General features: G+C 38.9%; 1 protein-coding gene across 2 annotated transcripts; it reads right to left on the bottom strand.

Moving 5' to 3' along the window:
- Positions 1-1591: 1591 nt before the first annotated feature.
- On the bottom strand, positions 1592-11110 carry LOC306860096 (T-box transcription factor TBX18-like). Of its 2 annotated transcripts, none has more exons than XM_079401626.1 (8): positions 10673-11110; positions 9570-9744; positions 8888-8989; positions 7908-8079; positions 7265-7432; positions 6038-6102; positions 4502-4596; positions 1592-3406 (listed from the first exon to the last, which is right to left on the bottom strand). In XM_079401626.1, the coding sequence occupies exons 1-8, from the start codon at positions 10899-10901 to the stop codon at positions 2745-2747; spliced, it is 1668 nt and encodes a 555-aa protein (XP_079257752.1). In that variant the 5' UTR covers positions 10902-11110; the 3' UTR covers positions 1592-2744. The 2 variants fall into 2 exon arrangements, with proteins under 2 accessions (XP_079257752.1, XP_079257751.1); XM_079401625.1 differs by having other exon boundaries at positions 1598-3406; positions 4493-4596.
- Positions 11111-11394: the final 284 nt, after the last annotated feature.

Genomic DNA, 11394 nt, shown 5'->3' with positions numbered 1-11394 from the left:
TCATAAGTTTGGTAATGTACCAGGAGACACACGGATGAATATATGTAACAGTGCATGGTTATGTGATGTGGCCGAGTTGCACAGATGGAAATAAGGCATGCTTTCTTCCCAAACCATAATGGACGTATGAGGAGCTGTTAAACAAGAATGAATTATTCATGATTTGTGTGAATGGTCGAATGTAATGTTCTGCCCTTTCTAGGTTGTTTTGGGGTCTTAATGACTTAAGCTGACGTAATTTTCGGTAACTCTCTGTACTTAGAATGTTGAACAGATGTAAATGTACGAAAGATAGATTGTACAATCAATAAAAATCCACTAGAAGTGCATAATTAACGTCTGTGAGACAAACTCAGGAGTGTGAAATTGCAACACAGTGTTGGCTGTGTAGAGAAATGATGGTGCCAGGCACTGAGGGACTGAAAGATGATCCCGTATGCCAACACACTGACAGGAAAAGAGAGCCCTGGCAGAACAGTGGTAACCAGTACACAAGACATGCTAGCCAGTCAATCTAAAAAGCATCTGTAGTTGAATTGAATTACACTTTATTGCTGGATATGAAAATCATTATGGGCAAAAAAAAAACAAGCTTTTGGAATTGTATTATTAATTGCTTATTTGAATTATTACTCCCATTAATCTACATGTGTATCTCTGTGTGTGTATGTAAATAATTATTCTCTGTATGTATGTGTATATATCGATCTATTTATATCTAAACTGTGTTTGTGTGAATGTATTTGAGTTTGTTTGTATATGCAGAGTCAATTTAAAAAACACACCTTAAAATTTAAGTATGCATTTTACATACACTGCTCTTTACTGGCCTCAGAGTGTTAATGTCCTCAGGTTTACTGATAATGAGCCAGTAATGTGAGGTGTGTGCATAAGGGCATGGGTGTATGTAAGGGTTGCCAAGCACAGGGGGGCTGTCACCTGTTAGTGAGATACAGCAAGCCAACCATTCCTCAGTTCTAAAATAAAAAAGCACCCAACAACCTTCTCTCTCTCTGCATATGCTGTTTGTCCATCACCTTCAGTCCATAACAGGTGTCTCACTGGTTCCGGTTCTGAAGACTGACCCCGTCTTACCAGCAACAGCATGTGTTACAACAGTAGACTGCTAGTACCAATTCCTAGTTTAAAAAATAAGCCAAAATTGATACACTACCTGTTTTAATTCCCCTTAATTTATTTTTATATTTATAGTACTGCATATTAGATGTTGAAAATTAGTAGTGTTCATAACCTCCTTAAGATGCGCACATACATTCTAAACCTAAACCTTACCACATTACAAGTACATGAAGATGGTGTGTGTAATGTCGCACTTGTTTACCATTTTGCATAAACAGAAAAATGTTGACATGTATGATCTCTCAGTGACAAAAGTTCACTTTTTTTAGTTTAAATGTAAGGTTGCAAGTTCAAACATGATGTCTTTGTGTGCATGAATGCATTTTGTTTGTGTGTGTGCACCCCTCCTGGAGCCCCTGGTGGTATTTTTCATTTGTTAGGCATTCAGAACTTTGCCTGACCCCAAGAGAAGCATCTGATGCTGAAACACACAGCCACACACTCCACGATAATCCTTTAGCATATGGATATATTTTTATTTGGCTCAAAGGGTTTTCAAATTTTCAGGCCAACAAGAGTCAAACATGGAGGAAGTGTCTATTGTGGCCACTCTGGCAAAAAAGCCTGAATATTAAAAAGCAAGTATTTAAAATTGCCGTAAGTGCAAGTGAAATCTTTACACAGTATCAATAATATTCATATTCTCCATTTTTGTGAAAAATTACATTTAGTAAGTAAATTAGCAAAAGCTAACATATCCACAAAGGAAAAGCATTCTTTCCAGTCCTTGGATTGAGAGCGACACAGCTGACCTGGAATCAGCATGTATCTCGTGGCAGGACTATAATCCTTCTGAAGAATGCCAATGGTTGTATTTATAAAGTGTGAGAATCATCATCTCGGATCAGATTTCATTCAGCCCTGTCTGTTCCAAGACTCAGACAGCAGTGCTGATCCAGACCAAAACCCTTCGACTTGGAGAGAATTTGTAAACACTAGGCCACATTTCCTTTTTCCTAGTCCAGTTTCAGTTTAAAATGCATTACCTGCCATAGATGCTGATTGGCTGTGCTGAAAACCTCCGCACAAAAGTTGGCCCAGAGTGACATGTCAAACTGTGTCACTGTTTGTGACATCACTTCCTGATTTTTTTTCAGTCTGCTCACTTTTAAGTGGCAAACTCTGTTTCATTGTCTATAAGACGCTGAGTCCAGCCTCACAAAAGTCATCTGTTAAACTCCTTACACTTCTACCAGCAGTACATGGGTCTCATTGAACCTTGATGAGATCTGATGGTTGATGCCCTTTTATGCCGTGAAACTGTCTGTAAAGTGTTTTCTGGGTTTCTCACGTGATTCTTCAGGCATTTCCGTACCCTGGTGTCCAATAATGGTCTGTGCCGCTTCATCAGAATGATTTTTAAGATATAAAGCCTATTAAAAATATCCTCAATGTGATCTTCAGCTGTCATTTACACAAAACATAAATGATATTGCAGATTTCTCTTAGTTCTTTACATTTTGATTTGTCTCCTTTGCTTTTCATCGCAGTATGTCCTTCTCTCAACTCTTGCGAGAGTGACGACTAGTCCCAAAATCTAGATTATACTCAAAGAAAACATTCTTAGCTGAGTTTGAATTCCGACAAAGTTTTTGGGATGCAGGTCAGGCCATGTGGGCTGTTACCTGGGAGGTGGAGGTGGTCATCCCCAAAGTCCGTGAGTCAAAAAGATTCTGTTGACTACTACTGAGCATGTGCAGACTGTCCACAGTGGATAGAACCTGCCTGTCCGTCAGCGTCCCGCTAGGGGAGGAGCCAAGGAATGACGTTTGCGTAGCTGCTGCCTTCTCAGAGCTGGTGGCCAGGCGGGGAGAAGTGGAGAAGTTGTAACCATACAGACCATACGGATTGTGCAGGCGGAACCCGTTATAGGATCCCTGTGTGCTCTGATTGGTGGAAAACGTATTATGGGTGTGGCTGGGCATTAGGTACTGCAGCTGGGAGGTTGTGCTTGGCATGCTGTGGATCTGGATTGGCAAGCCAGTCTGTGTGCACGAGAATGCTTCACCTTCGGTCCCGCTCGCATACGTGGAGCTCCGAGTAGTGGAGAACGCATCTGCTGCTGGGCTGGCCAATCGACTGTAGGAGTCTGCGGAGAGGGGAGGGGCGTAGCGATGGAGTGGGTGGCTTGTTCGACTGCAGGTGGAGTAATCACACACTGGCCCCGCCCCAGAACCCAGGTGGAATGCAGGGGAAGAGCATGAGGACGAGGACAGCAGATGTGTGTGTCCTGAAGACCCAACAACACCGTGAGAGCCAGCTGCACCTGTGAGCAGCCATACATGTGATTAATACAACACATTCACATAAAAAATAAACTATAGATCTTATGCGTCAGAGAAACATTTAAAAAAAAAAAATTCTTGGAACTTCTGTTTTTGCAGTGGCTCTATAGTATCAATGCTGAAAAGTAATTAGCTGGTAAAGTGGATTTACTTATTGTAGAGTTAACAAAAGTTATCATATGCATTGTAATGTTCGAACCAGATGTCATAGAAATGTCATTTTAAAATGAGCAGCTCATTCATAAATTTGTACGACTTCTATTTATACCTTCACGCAATGGAAAAGCAAACAGAAGACAGAAGACAACGAACGCAAATTGGCCACATGCTGAAAACATTTGGAGATACATAGGGTCTATAGTAAACATAAAATCTAATTTATTCACCAATTTTTTAAAAGATTGCCTCAGTTTCCTAATAAAAAATTATACTTGAAGAATTGGCTTAATTTCATATTTCAAATTTCAAATTGTAGTTATATTATTTTCTTTGAATTCTTTAATTCTGCTTCCATGCATTCAAATTCAAATTGCAATTCTGCATCTTATTTCAGGAGTTGAATTTGAATGTAAAAGGCATTCTCAAATTTTTCAGAAATAATTCACCCAAAAATGAAAAATCTTTCCTAATTTATATAGCTTCCACAAAAAGGCGGGTTAAAGGGTTAACTATCCCCCTGAGGATGCACAACTCTTTTGTATAAGTTATTCCAAAGAACGCGGTCACATTTACCGTTGCTCTGCAAAATTTTCACTTGCATTTCCTATAGGAATCTGTGCGATCAGAAGTTTTGCATGAGAACGAAAAAATCCCTCAAACAAGTTTCGCTCCTTTTCAAATCGGTCACATGAATTTTCGTCATTGAGTAACAAAAACCTGCTTGTTGTGAGCAGTGCTTCTTACATCTCTATGTTATTGAGAAAAGACAACAGATCTTTTTGGTTGCAAATTTTCTCTGCAATTTCACTAATGTGATGCACCTTAATTCATAACAAATACTTAAGAAACCCATTATGCAATGACATATTAAAGCAGGGAAACACACACACACACAAATACATACTTACATATGGTACCTTGTTTAGTGATTCCAGGGATGTCTTCAAATGTCAGAGTTCTCAGTGAGGGCCGCCAGAATGCATACGACTCAACCAGAGCCTCTAGTCCCATCCTAAAACACACAAGCATTCTGATTAAATATAAATGAGAATGCTCAATATGCTTACAAATACAAAGGCGAAAGTGATTTAGTAAAGCTCTCAGTCAGCAAAGCAGAAAAGTTCTGGAACTGGCTTAACTTTCCGACGGTGTGTTCAGTCCTGCCAGCCGTCTTAGTGCAAGGCCCTTTCTTATCAGTGTGTATTTGAGCAGTAAAACAGAGCAGGTAATGAAGAACATAAAGCGTGTGTGTTGCTGTGTGCGATGGCAAGGCTATAATTATTTTCACATAGCTTTATCGGTGGGATCAGACATAGAGTGCAGGAAGCCACAGTTAAAGCTTTACGAGGAGAGAGAAAGAAAAAGGGAGAGAGAGGGGGGTATTTTCTTGCTTTTTCTGGAAGTAATGGTGGTGCTCGGTGCGCCTTGTTAGCGTGGACGTTACCCCACCCCCTCCGCAGTACCACTCAGGCGATAATTCACACAAGATGCCTCAACTTGTTTCGGCCCCAGTTTTATCAGCCACACCACTTGAGCTATCAAGTGGCCGAGTTTGTTTAGCAAACTGCTTAACTTTTCCTGTGACACTGAGCCACGGGGCTCGATCTAAGTGCTCTGTGAGACCTGGAGGAAAAGTGGATGTATGTGGTCTGGTGTGATTCAGCGGGGTGTTAAAAATGCTCTTGTTTAAAACCTAATGAGCAGAGTGAAACTTCCCCACTGAGCTTGCGAGTCAGCGTCGCACAAGCCTTCTTTCTGCACAGCTTCCACTTCCTGTTTGCGCGTTTATTATTTCTCTCGTTTTATGTGAAGATGGAGATTATTTTTATTGTGCTGTGTATTTTCATTTATACATTTATTTTTGTGTAATGGCTTTTAATGTGACGCTGTTTTTATGTTTATTTTGTCTGGGCTTTGCTGGAATCTTTAAGTTTGGCTGAAAGAAGACTTTTCCCTTTGGATAACCAATTATCTGATAATCCTTTAATATGGTTTGATAGAAATAACTTTATACTGATGTCAGAAGAGAAGTTGAATAAAAACAAAAACGTTTTGTTGCCTGTAAAAAATAAGTGTAATGAAGTGTCATTTCTGTACTGCCTTACAGAAAAGAGCAGAAACTACAAACGCTGTCCAAATTTAGACTAAGACTATGATCTGTTCTGTGCTAGATGGGTTTGACTCAGCTGTGATGACATCAATAAAAATGTATTTAAAAACCTTGGAAGACATTTTCCCTCAGTTTTCTAGTATTAGTGTAGTTACTGATCTAACAGAGACCTGTACATATAATTTACTATATTTCTAGCTCAAATAGTAGAGCATGGCACTAGCAACGCCAAGGTCATGGGTTCGATTCCCAGGGAAAGCAAGAGCTGATAAAATGTAAAAACTGTAACTTGAATTCAATGTAAGTTGCTTTGGATAAAAGCGTCTGCTAAATGTAAATTTACCTATTTCTTCCTGAGTCTCTGAATCCTTTTGCAAATGGGTTCCTGTCGATCTTCAGTCTTGTTATCTGTAAAAGATCCACACACAAAACACATTCTCCTTATTGACCCAAAGCCTGTAATGTCAAATTCCCTGACCTAGCACCAGTGACCCTTATCCCACAATGCAATGTGTGTGGGTTTATTTTATAAGCTTTTTGCTTCCGTATGTGTGTGAGAGAGCATGTGTGTTGTGTTTTTATAAGCTCAGACAAATGGATGACATCATTTCTAAAACTTGGCAGTTAACATGCAAATGATGATAAGATTTTGAGCTCTAACTTATCTGAAACATGCTCTGGTATTAATCTGTTTTAGCAAATCAAAACAAAGTTAAACTGCAATGAAAAATATCAAAAAATAATATTTCTAAAGGACTTCTTTTTTTTCTGTGTTGCAATTTATCAATACATTGCTTCTGAAGTCGATGCTTATGCTTAAATAAACACTTATGTAACTGTGCCCTTATAAATAAATTGCCCTTTATGGGGTGCTGCTCATTCCTTCAGTCTCATAGAGGCTTTGATCTATGAATGCAGAGAACAAGAGCCCTTCAACTTCCAACTCCTTTAGGCAATTTGTGTAATTATTTCAATTAAACATCTTGCAAATTAGGTCATTTTTCTTAGCAGTGTCATCTAAATAAGAGAGTTCTGCAATTGGGTGTATTATAAAATTAACTGTTATTGTCACAATAGAATATCTTCGCTTTAAACATTTTCTGTGAGCAGCATAATGAGGATAGTACTGTATACCCGAGGCAAAAACTAATTTTTTCAAAATAATAAAGGCTAGTACAGAGTCCAGATTTTGTGTTGATTTTTTTTATTTGGGCTAATTACTAGTAACAAAATGATAAAATAGTTTATATTGTTGATGCTTGCTTCTGTTGTGCTTTCTTTTTTGTTGTTTTTGCAGTGTTAAGATGATGTACATTTAACATTTTGTCTGGCTTGGACTTACAAAAATAAATAGTTTTTTTTGTTGTTGTGGCAGACATGGCTTTCCTACATGTTTATTTGTTTTATGAAAATCAAGCCGTGATAATGCAATCTAATAAAAAGAAAAGGCACTGAGCCTTACGATGTCCTCTTCATTTCAGGAATTAATGTGACCCTTAGTAACAGCTTTTATGATTTGTGTTATCAAGTTGTGCATTGGACAGTTATAGCATGATGTGGTATCAATTACCTGTTGGTTCTGGTATGCAGTCACTGTCGTGAAGACCGTTTCAGGGAAGGAAAAGGCTTTGACACCGTCCCCAGTGGGAACCGCCTTAACGGGTGAGAGTTCTTCACCGCACTCCTTACGGATGACGTGGACACGGGGCTGGTACTTGTGCATAGAGTGCAGAATGATCTGGAAAACATTACATCGCGCATCCGTGTTTAGAGTGGGAAACGGAGGAATTACCAAAGCAGTTTTCTACCTCAATAAAAACACACATGCCTCCATTTTCAAAGGCCAAACAGGCCTTTAACTGCCTCGCCCTGGGGATGCTTTCAATTGAGTTTGTTTACAACCCTCCACATTACAACATGTTTAGACCTTTAAAATAATACAGCAAAACAAAATGCACACCGGGCGACAATGGCTAGCATGTGTGTATGGGGTGCATGAAAAGAGTGGTCTAATTATAACATCTAATTTATTTCAGGATCACAGAAGGAAATTCTGAAGCTCTGCTTCACTAACTCATCAAACCTTCATGTTTACAGGTTTCCTCTTGGGCCCAACATAGAAGAAATGTGCATTTTTTTCTTATTCAGCTTTACAAAAAACATCTATATTCAGGAAATTCCTCTTGGATATAAATAACAAAAGATTCACTCACATGGCCTTGGTCGTCGAGCTCGTTATTGGTCAGTTTGAGTTTGTCGAAGCTTATAACTTGGCGCATCCACGTCTCACCGGAAGCAGGCGAATCAGGATGAATGTAGACGCGCGGGGGGACAGGAGAGTCGGCGTTACCCGCTACCATCCACTTCGAGCTGTGGTACACGTACCTTAGAATGGAAAAAAAGACGAGTCAGTGGCACATACTGTGAATTTGACAAAATATGAATTTGATATAATATTATACACGGCTCGGCGTTTCAAAGCAATTTCTGTCAGTCATTTATTTTTCAGTAATTTTCTTGTTTTTCGTTGCGCGCAACGCAAATGTCTTGTAGTTACCCTATAGAGGTCTAGCACTACGACCTTAACGATCTATAAAACAAAACAGGTTTGATGTGACGTAGCCTATGTGTTCTGTGCAAATAATAATAATATAATGATAGCAGTTATATTTTGTAGACCGGTAATGAACTAAAAGCACTGCTATGCTTACTTCCAAACGCGAACTTTGATTTAGCAGACTTTTTGAATTTATAAGTTTGTGGTTTCGAAAACATTGTTCGAAAAATCTGCTGAAATACATATGTAACAAAAAAAAAGACTCCCCCAACATGCAGGGTTTAAACTTTAACTGGTGATTTAGAACCCTTCTAATCCGTGTACTGTGTCTTTTACAGCTGTACAAAAATGTTCAGATACACAGAGCAGCTCGCTATAAACTAACGCGTTATGAATTTGTTTGGACTGCAGTTGTCTCATGACCTTCAGGTCCAGCAGGTCAAGCTCCCAAAAGGGCATCGCAAAAGGCCGGACTGAACATGTCAACAAAGGCCGGGAGTGCCATTTGTGGAGACCGTTAGTTCAAAATGTTCAATATTATGTTTGCACATTTTAGACTGTTTTAATCGTTTGTCTACAGTAGACTACAATAGGCTTCCCCTGCAGTTGGGAAGACAAATTTCGTGAATTGCTCACCTGTACCGTTTGTTGTCGACAGGAACTATATCCATAGCTATATAATACTGTTGATGAGGATCCAGCCCCGCAATCTTAACTCTCATCGCGGGAAACATTCGCCTGGGATAAAATGACATTGTATGTTAGTAGGCTATTTTTCCAAAAAAAAAAAGCACGTTGTACGTTTACGTCAAATAGCCTACCTTTTTCTTTTCTTAAAAACAAAAAAATCTATTTAATAATTATAGTTGTGGTTAATTTAAATATAGCATATTGTCAGTGAATAAATACATTTCCACATGAATCAACATCAGAATTCAAACGTTGCTGTAAGTAATGCAAAAAAAAAACAAAATCAGTTCTAAATAAAAAAGTACTAAAAATGTACTAAAAATATAGGCGCATATAAACGCTGTAATACTAAATATTTGGGCACTTTTAGGGACATTTTTGCCCTAATTCTTCGTTGAATTCAGTATTCAGTTACATGTATCTGAAAGTAACATTTACATCTTACATCTTTCAGAAGACTATAGTATTTAATTAGGACTAATTCAATTAAAAAACGTACCATATATTTTACTATAAAACAGTGTCTTTACATTACCATTTTCAAATATAGCGTATTTTACTAAGAATATAAAACAGTGTTTTTATATTGCTAATTGTTAAATTGTACAGCATGTTTTGTGTGATGCACCTGCCGGCTTTGGTGATGATCATTTCAGTTCCTATCTCGTGAAATCGCTTCCATAAATCTGAGCCCTGCAGGTCCACGCGCATCTCCTCTCCGGAGCTCGTGCCTGATTGAACGAGGGCCTGCGAGCTTTGGGATGCAGGTTGTGGGCTATCCAACAACACGTCCTCAGACTCCGCTGAGAAAGACAGAAACAGTGGTTTTAATTATTGTATATTTTAACAGTCTGCAGAAAACTTTTAATGCAAAGTATTGTTGCAATAACGAGTTTTGAAGTGGCATGCAAAAGAATTTGAGATGGTTTTCTGACTCGTATTTTCTTCTTGGAAATTGCATATATTTATAGACTTTTTACTTTTCATATTATATCTGTTAAACATTACAATGCGATTATATAACTGCAGTTTTTTTTTTATCAATTATTTTGTTTGGCGCCATAATCAGTCATGGAATTATTAAGATACATTTAAGTAGCCTAGTGCATTTGTGACGAATTACAAGAATTGCATTTGTTTACTTAAAAAAAAAATTCTAAGAGACATCAAAAAAGTGAATCGACTTGTATAACTTTCTTTCTTTCTTTTTTTTCCTTTTTTTTTCCGAGTAGGCCTATGTAGGCTTTTGTGAAGGCAAGTTAATTTGAGTGTTTATGATTGTGGCCAAACTCATAAACACAGAATAGATTAGTCACTCTCTTAGTGCCTATATTTATGAGACTCATATTTTGTGTTTATACACTGTATTTTTCGTCTTTTTGTCATCCTGACTTCACTCCATTACATCTCTAAATTACAGAGGCATTATTACCTGAGATTTTATTGATATTTTACAAGATTTTGTTAGTTAGAGGACTCTATTCTTTAATGATAATTATTGGTTAGTATTTATTTAGAAGCCAGATATAATTTTCAGAAATATACTGGATAACATAAAGGAAACAGAATAACATCGGGTATATTTTCTTCGTACAGTGTGACTTTTCAGCCGAGAGAATTACAAATATAAAATTGTATTAGGCTATATTTGTGGTTTGTTTCGCGTACGTGTCACGCATAGCCTAACTATATTTCTAACCTTTTGAGTCAGAACTCCAGGAGGCTACTTACGGGATTCGTCGCTTGCGCAGTCTGTCTCGCAACTCCTGGTGCTTGGACAAGTTCTCCCAGTCCGGGTTTGCGGGCTTTCTGTCAGGTTCGACTCTTCGTTTACTTCCTCAAAACAGTTCTCGTTGTCCTCCTCCAGCTTTCTTTTTTTCTCCGTGCCAATAAGCGCTTCCACCGAGAATGCGTGCGCTTTGAGGCTCATAGTACACGGGGACCATCTTTTCTCAGCCATGGTAACAAACCAAGAAGACAGATTGGCCGAGAAAGAAGTTCACGAGAAGTGCATTTGCAACAGCACTTAATCTAGCATTCCTCGAGTCAGAGTAGTCCGCTTCAGTAGCTAATTACCACGGGCGATGTGATAAAGACGCTGAAAACGAAGCGACAGCCTATTTAAAACAGTCTCATCGGTCTGTCAACGCGCACAGACACCGAGGCAGTGGACGGGATTCGTTAAAGTGCCAATAACAAGGGCAGAAGATGGGCGGGGCTGCCTCACGTCAATCACCGGTGGTTTCTGCCAATAGGCGCGCAGCGTTTAGAACGCTCCGCCCACGTGTGGTAAAGCTGCCTGGCTGAATGAATCATCTCTCGCTCACTGGGCTCCAGTCATGCTCGCGGCATTGCGATCATTTTCACACTGTGGCTGCACATGCTCCACATGCTTCCGCATTACCTCCCCACTAGCCCTCGTGAGCCAATCGTGTGGAATTATTACCAAATCT

This window comes from Barbus barbus, assembly GCF_936440315.1.
Source record: "Barbus barbus genome assembly, chromosome: 40".
Classification (NCBI taxonomy): domain Eukaryota; kingdom Metazoa; phylum Chordata; class Actinopteri; order Cypriniformes; family Cyprinidae; genus Barbus; species Barbus barbus.
The sequence above is the reverse complement of the archived record's forward strand: the minus strand, read 5'-3'. Positions and strand labels throughout refer to the sequence as shown.

Coding starts and splice junctions, on each gene's coding strand:
- LOC306860096 (XM_079401625.1), bottom strand. CDS start 10,901: ATGGCTGAGAAAAGATGGTCCCCGTGTACTATGAGCCTCAAAGCGCAC. Junction 8,990..9,569: donor ATCATCACCAAAGCCGGCAG/GTGCATCACACA, acceptor ATTTTATCCCAG/GCGAATGTTTCCCGCGATGA. Junction 8,080..8,887: donor GTCGACAACAAACGGTACAG/GTGAGCAATTCA, acceptor TTCCATTCTAAG/GTACGTGTACCACAGCTCGA.